This window comes from Colius striatus, chromosome 2 (assembly GCF_028858725.1).
Source record: "Colius striatus isolate bColStr4 chromosome 2, bColStr4.1.hap1, whole genome shotgun sequence".
NCBI classification, from domain to species: domain Eukaryota; kingdom Metazoa; phylum Chordata; class Aves; order Coliiformes; family Coliidae; genus Colius; species Colius striatus.
Window position 1 is genome coordinate 90,528,391 of NC_084760.1, and position 13,450 is coordinate 90,541,840.

At 44.9% G+C, this 13,450-nt stretch overlaps 1 protein-coding gene across 1 annotated transcript in view; it reads left to right on the top strand.

The window, feature by feature from the left end:
- The first annotated feature begins 8,879 nt into the window (after positions 1 to 8,879).
- TGFB2 (transforming growth factor beta 2) overlaps positions 8,880 to 13,450 on the top strand; it is a 64,794-nt gene continuing 60,223 nt past the window's right edge. Inside the window, exon 1 of the mRNA XM_010205316.2 lies at positions 8,880 to 9,758. Coding sequence (XP_010203618.1) covers positions 9,416 to 9,758 — 343 coding nt within the window. The 5' untranslated portion in view covers positions 8,880 to 9,415. The remainder of the gene's footprint in view (positions 9,759 to 13,450) is intronic.

Consider the following 13,450-nt stretch of genomic DNA (forward strand, 5'->3'; position numbering starts at 1 on the left):
TCACCACCTCACAGTGCTCCTTAGACATGAAGGGTGATCAGGACCACATTGTTAGCCTTTCTACTATTGTGTAGGTCTGCTTCCTCAGTTAAAATCCCAATGAGTTTCAAAAGAGGTTCATAAGCAAAGGATGTTACACAGCTACGTGTTGGTAACAGTAGTGTAGTTTTGTATACACTTGTTTTTTGAGCGAGTGAAATACTTGACAGCACCTGCTGAAATGTTTTGTGCATATGAAAGAAATAAGAATTTTATGAAGCTTTTTCTTAATAAAAAACTTAAGTGGGTGTCACTTCATGACAACAGAAAAAGACTGAAGATTTTTCAGAGCCTTCAGGCAAAATCTTAAATGTAAGATCTCGTTACTCTGCCAAAATAACGTATTAGATCTAAGTATAAATATACTTCCACTAAGAAGATAGATCAAACAAATCCAGCTTTGGAAGATGATATATTGACATCATTCTCGTGCATTGGTGTTAGCAAAGGGACCTGGCAGTCCTTGACAGATGTTCAATACCTTTCTGATGTACCAGTGCAACCAGCAGATCAGATCAGGATTGCCAATGTCACTACTGTTCTCTCCATCTTCTATGTTAGGTACTTTCATTGACTTTGGTTTTTAACTGCCAAAGCGTTCTTTTAAGTTTTGGTGTCATTGCCTTGAATAAAAGCAGAAGTGAATTGTGAAAAAGTTAGTTCAAGTAAGAAGGGAAATGAATTACCTGTCTGTCTTTCCATCCTGTCAGTGTTATGCAGACTGGAGACAGACTGTCTTTGGTTGTCCTTCACTTCAGTTACCTTTGAAGTGTATTGCTGGACCATCTGCCTTGTAACAAATTAATTTCTTTTAATTTCTTAAGAGACTGGAATGATGGGTCTGTGGACTTGGGTCCTTTATGTGGGATAGTACCATGTGTGACATCTGCATTGTCAGCCAATGTGTAGGCTTTTCTAAGATCAGACTTTGCTGTCAATGAGGTGGATATTCAAATAACACTGATTTGTGAGAGCAGGCATTTTAATTGTCAAGTCTATAGCCTGATGAAGTTTGTAAGTTAATGTCCAAAGGACAGATAGAGTTGATATCATAGAATGAGTTGATATATTTAATTAAGATAGTTCTCCCATTCATGTTACCTGTTGTTCTTAAATCTTGTTTGCATAATAACTTTCTCTTATTTTCTAGAAAATACAAGACTTCTAAATTTGTGGGAAAACACCACAATTCTTTTGATCTTCTTTATGCTTTTAGAGATCTTCGTCCTTAACCCACATCCTGCTTTGGATGATAGAGGAGGTGCTCTTAGGTGGTCCTACTTCTGGAGAGCACTTCACAGAGCACACTCCCAGTGCAAACCACCCAGCCTGAGAGGGGTCATGTGTGCTTGTCTGAGTTTCAAAAAGGGATGTTGCACAAATTCTTTGTGTGGTGTACAGCTGGATGTGGTACCACACTGAACCCCAGGGTGGGCCTGGTGGAGATGCCTCTCAGCTTACTGAGGGTAGGCTGGACCCAAGCTGGAACCTCTGGGTGGCATGAATCAGGAAAGCACAGAGCATCTCCATCTGGGTAGAGGGCTTGGAAGCCCTGCTGCTGGGAAAGCTGAGCAGTTCTGTAAACCTTGTAGACTGCAGAGCCTGCAGCTGAAAACCAGGAGAGTATGTGTCTTTAACCGCAATCCTGTCTGTTCAGGAGAAGCAGATATTGAACACCTTCACTACTCCATATACATGACTTGTTCTAGATCCAGCTCTAAAATAATCTAGATCTAGCTCAATTATCATCACTATTACAGAAACGGATCTTCCTATTTCTAGATTGAGTCCCCAGGCTCAAACCATCTAGATGGAAGGGGACAGCCTAATCAACCATCCAAGAATACCACTTTCACTGATTCCAGTAGCCAAGCATAGAAAACAGGTTTAAAAATGTGTAGGGCTGAAAGGCGACCCACAGACCTCCAGAGCTAGTTTCGTGAGTGCAGCACAAAAGCTTGAATACTGCATGAGTTCTGGTTTGGTTTGCTGTTGATTTTTTTTTTTACCCTTGAGGTAATATAAAACAGTGCATTGCTTTCTGTAGGCTTGCTAGGATCACCTTGAATATGTGTTGCTTAAAAAAACATTAGGAAAAAACATTTCTGAAACTGCATTAGTTTGTTAGAGCTTTTCCTCTAATGCAGACTATACAGGCAGCTTGTGAAGAAAGGAGGACTCCGGATACAGGGCTGTTTGGTTTTTGTATCTGCAGAATATGACTTAAAGTATGGCGTTACTAGCTGGCCCATTTTTTTGAAGTCGATGCCAACTAATCTTGCTCTCTCTGTAACCTTAAAACTTCAGCAGTGCAATCTGGGCTCATATTCTAACTTGAGTTGCATACATTTATTCAACAAATTACAATTCTGTAGGTGCTCTGTTAGGAATACAATATTTATAGATATCATTTGTGTGGTACTTAATGAGGTATAACCCAAATCATCACTGAGCAGTTCAGAAATAGAAGGCAACAGCTGTAATACTCAGAAAGATGCAGGTCAGAAGTTCAAACATTGAGATTAAAGGGATGACTTTTATTCTACTGTCTTTACTTTGTCATGCTTGCTATAAGCAGATGTCAAGACCCTCTGGTGTATAAACTACTGTGCTTATATTCCTCTCCCTTTTTTATTATTGTTTTTATTTTTAGTTAGTGAATCTGATCATTTTCCTCTGCTGATATTTCTGTCCTACTGACTGTAGTGGAAACAGGATTTCCTGTGGTGATTAAAGCCACAGGTGCTAGGATTAAGGCAGGCTTTTTTTTTTGGTGGTACATAGACTAAAACTGGAATGGTACAGAGAAGATTAGTGTGGCATCCCCAGGGCTGACAAGCAGATTTGGAAGAGCAAAAGGAGATCAAACTGGGAGGTGTAACCATGAAGGAATTTCTCTGGCAGTCACAAAAATTTTTATCAAGACTTCCATCTTAACTGATTTAAAGATGGGAATTGGCTGTTGGAAGCAGAAACTTCTTTGGATGCAACAATGGTGGGTGAAGCTTTTATAGAAAACTTATTTTTAGGATAGGTGGTTTAGACCATTGATAGTTGCTTCCCTTCCTTCAGACCCCCCCATAGTGTCCAGCTGTGCTCTTTGGAGAGAAAGGGCCGCTTAGCTACAGGGCTGCTATTTTCTGGGTTGTTGAATCCAAACCATGTAAGTTTCAGATAACTCTAGCACAGAAATACAGACTAATGGTGACGCTCCTTTGTATTCCCTCTTCCTCTCACCTGTAAGACTTCTAGGCACGGAGTTAGATTCTAGGGATGGTTACAACATCTCAGCACCTCCTGAGCATTCACCTTTCTTTCAAATTTTAGTCATTCTGGCTTGAGTTGTCTTGGGATCAGGATCATGATCCTTTCTAAAGTTCCTTTTTTTTTTCTTTTCTTTGTAATTGCCTTCTAGATGCCTTTTATTAAGGTGCAGTTTTAAACACACAGACTATACATACTGTGTGGACATGACAGCCTGCTGTTTGCTGTAATACTTTATTCCCACTCCATGGTGGAGGTGGTGCCATTCCATAAGATCACAGAGGTGACAACTGAATGGGTTTTTGGACCAGATCCTGTGGAGTACTCTCTTGTGATTGTTTCCACTGAAGTTATTAAATCTATTTGTAGGAATGAGAACTTTTACTTTTAAATATATATATGTGTGTATGAAAAGAAATAAAATGTGTCTAGCCATAAATTTCTATATACAAGTTCTCATTTCTACCGTATATAACCTATATTACGTATTTGTTTATATATATATGAAATATATTAAAAAATAAAAGCTCACATTCCTCCAAATATATTCTCTCTATATATATCAGAAACATACCTTTGATTTGCAAGTTGACAAGTAGTTACATATGTATATGTATATATGGATAGCAGTCTTGCGTGTCAAACAGCATGTTCCATAAAGTAGCCTTTATCTTCTGGAACATGAGCGTTGCAGGAGTGGGCTGTGGTTGTGTGAAATGCAATCCTAGGGATGGTGGGGCTGCTTGTGTTAGTAAGGTCAGCAGGATTTGCTCTCAAATTCATCCAGGCGTTACTGCGCACACTAATGAAACGTGCAGCATAGAAGCATGGACTTCTGCTTCACTAAGGATAATAAACAGTAAAATCTAAGGTTTTACTATGGTATATATTACAATTTTTCATTATTTGTCATCTGCTCTTCGCCTCACCTTTATTAGGTGCCACAGTGGCTCTACGGGTTGAACCTTTGTATGTGTCTTTTTATTAAAAGGAGAATTCAAGAGTTTTTTTCCTTAGCACCCTGCATCAGAGTAACTGAGATTCTACATGACCACGCTCACGGCTGCGGATTTCTGTGCATGCCACAAAGAATTAATTGTACCATCATCCTCCGCTCGTCATCGGTGTGAGAGTTTACAAAAGTCACCTCTTAACTTTTAAACATTATTTCTTTTCCAACAATGTTCTTTAGTTTGTGAAATGTGGCCAGCCACCTCACTTAATGGCTTGGTCGTCAGCAGTTTTAGAAAGATTATTGCCTTTGTATTTTGCACAGCACACTTGTGTATAACCAAAACAATCTAAAAAGAAACCACAAATTGTAAAATCCTGACCACGTAATTTTTAAGTTAATAGGAAACATGAAACCTTTAGGTTTTAGTGAAGTAACTTTCCAGGTGTCCCTGTTTTTCTAATAAACAGTAACTGTTTATTAAAAAAAAAATCAATATGTAAAAAGACAGTGTTGTAAAAGCTCTGAAACAGATAACTTCTGTTCTTTCCCTGTATGCATGCTGAGGGCTCATTCCTGCCTTGTGGCTTGAAAAGCTTCCACTGGCAGCAGCCTCACAGGATAAGTCCATTTCATAAAGGCACATGGAACAGATAAGTGGAAGTTAAACTTTAGTGTCTGATAATCCCTGCAGCTTTTGAAACTAATAGGTAATCATTAAATAAGAACTGGTTTGGAAGGAGTAAAAAATAAAAAGCTTTTCAGGGTAAAACACAAAAAGCCATAATTGAGGTGATTTTGACAGGTACATCAGTCCTGAAAAGTAAAGGTAGGATGTGGGAGCTGAATTACCTGTCCAGAAAGGTGTATGATTATTGAATTACGATGGTATTACACTTTATCCATCTTTGTAGAGTGCATGCTGTTTGGCTCTGCTGTTTCTGACAGTTTTTGATTGCCTCTTTTGTGCATTGCTTACTTCAGCGAGGTAGAAATGACACTCATTTGGAGTCTAATTTGCAGGACTTTTTATGTCAAAAAGCCCTCAAACTTTAAATGTGCAGGGGAGAGAATAGAGAATAATACCATGTATATCATAATGTATATGTTCCAGATACTTTCTGTTTACAAAAGAGAAAGCTGTTGTTTATGAATGTCGATGTGCATGTGAATGATTTGGCTAGCAGGTAGGTGTCCCTTCCTGGGGTGAACTGGAGCAGCTCAGGCAGGTGTGATGGGCCTTCTGCTGCTGCTGGGGATTTAGCTCAAGTGGCTGGCGCTTTTGGAATGGAGAAGCTAAAGCCTGTCCCTGTTGCTGGGCCTGGGAAGTTCTGCCTGGCAAAAAACATCACCATGGTGATACCAGAAAGTTTTAGGGAGCTTTATTGCACTGGTGAGGCAAAAGAGAGACCTGCACCTGGGTAAACAGGACACCCTGTGTCACACTAAAAGTCACAAAAGGAGCAAATGGGTCATCTCAAATGAGAACACAACCAAGATTTCAATTTTTCCCAGCTGGTTTGAAAGACTCTGAAGAAACATGGCTGAGAAGGAATCTCAGCAACTTTCAAAATCTAGTAGGGCTGGTTTGCTGTCAGCATGGCTGGATCTCTGGTGGCTTATGTGGAGGGCTCCCCTGGAGCTTGGACCTCCAGCATCCATGGCCAGGCACTGGGCACATAGGAGTATGATAGTCTCTAGCAGGGTGTTTCTAAGGCTCCAGACTCTGCAAAAAACACTGTGAAGTTCAGTTGTTTTGGTTTGGTTTTTTCCTCCAAATTGGAATAAAAATAAACTTGTGAGAATCAAAACACTTTTTGATGTGGCAGGGCTGTGTCTGTGGAGGTCTTCAGAGAGACGGTGGGAAGCTTCCTACAGAAGGAAGTGTCAAGCCCTGTCCCCATGGCTGCTCTGAAGATCCTGAGGCAAGCAGTAGGCAGTACACTTACAGCAGCAAAGTGTTAGAGAGCCACAGATGCTGTGTAAGGAATTTCTCCGAGGTTTCAGCTGTAGCTTTTTGAAGAAATAATTTAATAACCCTTTTCTTTAGAAGTATTTGCGGTTGAGGTACCTCATGTAAGAGAGCTGATTCCTCAGCTGGTCAGAAGCAGGAGACCTGGGAGATATAACTGCTCCAGGAACTGTCCCCTTGGTTTTGTACAGGTGTGTTGCAGAATGAAGCCAGCTGAGTCTACATGTTGAGCTTGCTTGTTTCTTTGAGTAATTTTGGAAACATTGCCATTCCTGGCACAGCAGCTGTGTTTTTGAGGTCAGTAGGAGCGGGCCATTGACACGTACAGCAGTTAAAGCTCGATGTTGTGTCAGAAATGTTTAATCAGGCCTTGCAGGAATGCATAGATTTAAGTGGAAAACAACATTAACTCATGGATCTGGAGGATGCAGTCTCAGTTGCGTCTCTAGTGCTGTCCATACCCACACACTTTTAAAAGAACAAAGAGTAAGTTTACTTTCAGAGCCCGAGTGTGTACATATACTTGTAAGCAATATATTTTCTTACCTCTTTCATCTCTCAGAACATCTCATCTTTGCTGGTACCTAGAGCAGCGCTAGGTTAGCTGGGTTCCCCTGCCACAGTGCCCAGCTGATGCAAGGGGAGTGCAGCAGCTCTGTGCTGCTGGGTGCCTCCATCCCCAGCAGGAGCCAGCCACAGCTGCTCGCAGGATGCGCTTTTCCTCACTGACACGCTGTGAAGGAAAAACTCACTTTTGATTTTGGGGCTGCCATTCTCCAGCTTCAGGAAAACATTTGAAGATTCTGCAGGAAGAAGGTTCCTGAGAAAGTCTTGGGTGGTGATTGGCTGGTTTATGTATTAAGTGATTCTCATTATGCTTTCAGATAGATCCCAGTAATCCTGTCTCACTTCTGTTTTGAGTGGCTCCCTGTAACACCGTGGGCAGTGGCCCAGCCATGCATCTGAATGCCTGTGGCCTTCAGGTACCTCTCCTAAATGTGTCTTCGTCTCTGGAAGCAAAGCAGAGATTACTCAGAACAGCTTTGTCCCACCTATTCAGAAGGGAATATAAGGCTAAAATGGGTGAGAGTAAAGCAAAATGCTACTTGATCACTTTATAAAGTTGATGTTGATGCACAGGGGTGAAAAATGAACTGTAAAAAACAAGCTTTATGGTATAAATTTGAGGGATGCTTAGTAGACTGTCATCTCTCTAGGGTGGAGGGCAGCTGTCCTCCTGAGGTCAAAGCAGGAGTCATTCCCTATATACATGCAGTCGAGCAGGCATGGCTGGAGCCCGTGATGTTTGTTGTGGCCAAAAGAGGCAGCGGAAAAACTGAGTTAAGGGCACAGTCTGAGCTTGTGGTGCTTGAGAGTTTCTGTCAAGTGTGGATGAGGATGTATTTGCACGCTCCTGACGGGTGAGGAGACTTCGGAGGAGCAAATCCTCTCCATGCCTCATCCCCTTCCCGCTCGGCGGACAGCACCGACTACCAAGCGACCTGTCAGCGTAGAGCAATGACAATTGCCCCAAACACATGTGGAGGTGATACCCGGCAGCCGGGCGCGGGGCAGCGCAGAGGCTTCACAGTGACGATGCAGACAGTTGCTCACTCTCCGCCCCTGCAGCTTTTAACAGAAAGGCACCCAAACCATTTGCAAGAGGCATGTAATTCTTCCTCTTACAGCGAGTGTATTTGGCCGAATCGCTTTAATAATAGGTGCAAGAAACATTAAAACCTTCATTTAAAAATTAATAGTAATAAAAAAGCCTAGCAGGAGTTGCTTTTTCTCCTGGGCTGCCTTCTGTCTCTTTCCTCCTTCCCCCGGCCACCCCTCCTCTCACCCCAGGGTGAAGCAGGGCGGCAGGGCGCGCGGCCAGGCTGCGGCGAGTCCCTTGCCGGGTGCGCGGAGCGGAATAAATAGGCGGGCGGCGGCGCGGGCGGCGGAGCCCTCCGCTCCCCGCAGCCCCTCCACGTCACTTCGCGGCGAGGCGAGCACGTGGGGTGGGGAGACCTTATAAATCTCCCTCTCCCTGCGCGGCCGTGATGTTATCTGCTGGCACCCGTCCCCTTCTCGCAGGGAGCGCCGAGGGGCCGGCGGGCGGGGGGCGCCGGGCGGAGCGCTAGATCCGCTGAGAGCTACGCGCCGCGCCGCCGGGGGCCAGCCCCAGCCCGGCGAGGGGGGAGCCCGCGGGAGAGCGGCGTCGCGGCCGCGGCCAGCCAGCCCCGGGCGGCCGCTCCGCGCCGGCGATCCGCGGGAGGCCGTCGGGGCGGCGGCGCTGCCTCGCCGACTGCCGGCGTGTGGGGTTGGCGTTTCGGAAGGAGGAGGAAGAGGAGGGAGCTGGAAAAAGCGCCGCGGCGCGCAGCGGCCCGGGCGGGGGTGGGTGGGTCGGTCGGTCGGTGCATGCAGCGCGGGGCGCACGCAGCAGCCTGCGGGACGCGGCCGGCCGGAGGATCGCCGCCGCTCGCTGCCGCCGTTCGCCGCCGCCGCGGGACCGCCGCCTGCCGCTCCGCCGGGCCGCGGGGGCCGGGGCTCGGCGCAGCCGGGCGCACACGTGCGCGCCTCCTCAGCCGGCGCCGCCGCGGGGGCTGAGCGCCGCTGGGCGCGGGCGCGGGGCGGCGCCGCTGCCGCTGCCCGCCGGGGGCCGCCGCGGGCGCGCGGGGGGGGCTCAGCGCCGCGCCGGCACCCTCTGCTCTGCCCCGCCGGCCGCGGCAGCGCCCTGTAATACCGGCGGCACTGCTCCTCATCCCCCTCCCCCCACTTTCCCCCCCCCTTCAGTTTGGTATTTTGCAGCCCGCTCCGCCAGCGCGCTGGGAACAGGCTCTCTTCCATTTACTTGATTCGCAGGTTTGTTTATTTGTTTGGGGGTTTTTTTCCCTTTTTTTTTTTTTCGCTAACCGGCTCACTCCACCATCGAATTTAAATAATTGTATCAACTTGCTGGCGTTTTTTTCTTTCTTTTTTTTTAATTATTATTATTACTGGTGTTTTTCACTGGCGCCTCCCGTGCGTTTTTTCGATTGCAGGTGGTCCTTGCAGTCCGGTTTTTAACTGCATTTTGTCTGCAGATCTTCCCTTTGTTTGCACACATCCCCTTTTTATTTTTTAATTTTTTTTTTCTTCATCGTTGTTGTTCGTTGTTAAAGTCACTCTTTTTTGGGGGGCGCTGTATTTAAACACTTAAAATGCACTGCTATCTCCTGAGCGTGTTTCTCACCGTGGATCTGGCCACCGTGGCTCTCAGCCTGTCTACCTGCAGCACCCTCGACATGGATCAGTTTATGCGCAAGAGGATCGAAGCGATCCGGGGGCAGATCTTGAGCAAACTGAAGCTCACTAGTCCCCCGGACGAGTACCCCGAGCCCGAGGAGGTGCCCCCGGAGGTCATCTCCATCTACAACAGCACCAGGGACCTGCTGCAAGAGAAAGCCAACCACAGAGCCGCCACTTGTGAAAGGGAGAGGAGCGACGAGGAGTATTATGCCAAAGAAGTTTACAAAATAGACATGCAGCCTTTTTACCCTGAAAGTAAGTCCTCTGTGTTTGTGCATGTGTGTGTAATTTCACCCCCGAGGCTTGGCAATGCCCAGCACCTTCAAATACCGGCCCCATCCATCATAATCTGCCAGTTTTCCTGGATTTGCTCTTATCCTCAGCACCTCTTAGGTAATGGCTTCTAGGGTTCGATTTTGGTGGCATTTGGGGCATACGTATGTCTGGGCTGGTTGGGGGGAGGGGGTCATCTGTCCTCCCGGACTCTAGAGGTTTGAAGTCACTCAGGAGTCCTTAAAGGTGCTTTTGCTTTCCACCACTGTGTACCTGAGAGAAGCTCCTCCTGCCTGGGGTCCCACTCCCTCTCCAGCAGTGGGTTTAGGTGCCCTACAACCCTGTGTGCAGCCTCCAGGAAGAGCCAATATCTTTCCACTGCTGTTGTTTCCCTTGGAGTGTCTGGACTGGGCAGATTTCCATCTCTCCATAACTGAAAAGAAAAGGAGATCTTAAGTCACAGTCACCGGCTCCTGTTCTGTCTGCACCCCTCCAGAACGTTGTCACACAGACCGCTGTTCAGATTGATGCTCAAGAGAGGACAGAGACATAGACATCCTCCCTCCTTTTCCCACTTTAAGTAGCTTGCCGTTTTCAGTTCTTGGGCTCTTTCATTTCAGGTACAGAAAAAGTTTTCACTTCTGGGTAGCTTCGGTTCTTGGAACCTGTCTCAGCCCGTCTGCTGTTTGCTGTTTTAATCACCTTCTGGTGATCCACGCCGCGTTTTGCACACACACACATAAAAAGGAGTACAAATGCTCAGTGTTAGCTAAATCTACTTAGAATGATTAATAATCATAATGATGTGCCTTTTTGTTTTGGTAGTGAAGTTTAAGTATACAGAGGGAAAAAAAAGTAGAAAGAAAAAGCGCCACTCTCCCTTAAAAGAATCTAGATCATCATCATGCCCAGGAAAGTGAAATACCAGAAGCAGAAAATAACTCCACCATTCACGTATCCAAACCCCAGTACCTACTCTTCTCATTTAACTCTCTTTTCTCTCTCTTCCTTCCCACTGCTACTTGATGCCCTATATACTTGCTGTCTGTTTTTTGAAAAGCACATACCTCTTGCTTAAATAGATAACGCAGCCATGTTGGTAACTTTATCCTGCAGTTTCTAATTGCATTTTCTCCTTATTTATTTTTAGTTTAGCAAGTTGTAGCTTTGGGGCTTGCTCCATCTTGCATGTGATAGTCCTAGGATGCCAGCCAGAGGATCTGCTCAGTGCAGCTGCCTCCCTTTCTTCCTTTCTTCTTAAATGACAGCATCAGGTACAGGACATCCTGACAGTCAGAGCCATTTTATTATTGTAATTATGGCACCATCCATAATAGCCACGGTAAATACACTCCACCCTTGTTTCCCTGGGGGAAGAAATTTAAAAAGAAGAAGAAAAAAAAAGTCTATTTGGAGCCAAATGGGTATGAGCAGAGAGGTTCATTATAATTCATAGCCACAGTGAGAACACAGAAATGGTGCCTGTTTTCCACATTGGTATACTCTGGTATTTTGCTGGTGTTTTTGGTGGAAGTCCATGCTCTCTTTTGAGACCTGTCAGATCATGCCCTGAGCAGAAGAATGAGCGCATGCAGGTAAAGGTTAGGCAGACCGATAGCAGTGCCTTGGCTTGCCGAGTTGACCCTGTAACAGAGAGTCTCTGAGAACTGTAAAAGGCACATCTACCCTGAGCACATCTCTCCTTTTTCCTCCCGTGAGCATACTGCAAAGAACTGATAGTCCAAAATGCAGCTGTGTACTTTCCAGAAAATTAAAATATCTGTGGTGTGTGACTTGGATGGTGTTGACAAAACGGGATCTATTTTTAAAGGGTTGTCAGAGGCCAGAATTGTACTGAAGTATCGATAGAGTTTTTGGAAGAGCAAAGGAGATTGCAGGTATCTACCAACAGAGTGCATCAGACGTTTGGGATCGGAGGGCCGGTTAGCAGCAGATCCAGTACTACTGTGCAAGGGCTGTCGCTAACATCAGAGTAAGTAGGTTAACTGTTTTTCCACTGCTCTCTAGTTACGCTGGATGGAGCAAACCTTTCCAAAAAAGACAGAAAGGAAGAAATCGCTCCACCATATTTTAAAGGAAGAAATTGAAAGCACAGCTCTGGCAGCTGCCGGCACTTTCTCCTAGACATCTCAGAGTGAATTTTATTAACTCTACGATTTCTGTGGCGTTGGAGGGAGGCAGGAGGGAGAAGGGGATCAGTGTGAACGCACTGGAGGTCAGAAGCCGTTGGAAGGAAGGCATGGGAAAGATCAGTGGTTCAGTTTTTACCACAAGTTGTTAGCATTCAGCAACTGACTACAACCCAAGTATTACAAATATGCTCTAATTATACTCATAGTCAGCTATATATCACTGCAGATCGCTGATAGGTCTTTGTGGGGCATTTTGTAAAGTTCAGACTAAATATTTTTAGCAATGAGGAGATTTAAAAGGAAAACTATAAGAGATATTGTATATACCCTAAGGCGTATTTTGTCTTAAATATTATCCTTGGCCAACTGTACTGTATAAATACAGTAAATATGAATAGAACTGGCAAGATGCCAATCTCCCGGGATGAATTTTAGTCAAGAAGGTATTTATGGGATATAAATAATACTGTGTCAACATTTAAAGAAGGGATCTGATTAGTTTTGAATTTATTTGTATTAATCTTTTCACATACTGTTGGTTTAAGGCTCAAAGTAAAGTTATGCTAAGGTTTACAGATAGTTTGCACTGAGGAAGTACAGGGGCATCAGGCATCTTGCTTGACAGTCCACTTGAGGTTAAAGACTCACCAGGTCAGAAGATAATGTGGAAATTCAGTGAGCCGGGGACTGCTGGACCCAAAACCAACAGATGTGAAAAGCAGCGGCGGAAAAAAATCCTACAAAGAGGTTTGGAAAAAACAGAAAAAGCTCTTGTCAGTCAAGCATGCTTGCCTGTGTTGTACCCACCACAGCATGCATTAGATACTGAAAGTCCGAATCTGTCCTAAATCCAGTTGGCAGTCAGAAATCAAATTGTTTTATGGAGCAGTTTTAAAAAAAGGGAGATGGGATATGGAAGCTGAGCACTGCATCAGAGAGAGTTCTTGTGAATTCCATGCCTAAGCAAAGTTACTTGAGTACATGCTCAATACAGGTATATATGAAACCTGGATCACGTTAGAAGTTAATTACTACTTACCAGTACTTCATTGATTATCTAGGCCCTGGCACTTAAGCTAGTTATTTATTGGAGGCTCGGTGATAATTGCCATTGCAGTGATAATAAACAGAAACTTAATATGGTACAGTTCAGGAGTGCAAGTTGTAATACTAATGGATACTGGGATACTTGAGGAAAACAGGCAACGTATGTATGCAGGGGCTGGGGCCCTCATGTTGGTTGTCTTCATTCATGGCAGTTTTTGTCACAGTGCTGATGGCTTAAGATTAATGCAGGTAAATTTTTAAGTTTTCTACATTCTTGGGAGATGGCACTGTAAGTATTCAGTAGCTGAAGAAATCTGGGTTCTTCTGGGTTTGGGCCTGCTTTTGCACGGATTTTATACTACTTTAAGTGTGAAGGAGCCTTCACAGGTCCCAGCCTGCACTGGGTGGTAGGATTAGCCTTCTCAGGAGCTCCGTACCATGAATATTGCTTTACATAGACTGTCATTCTGCTGA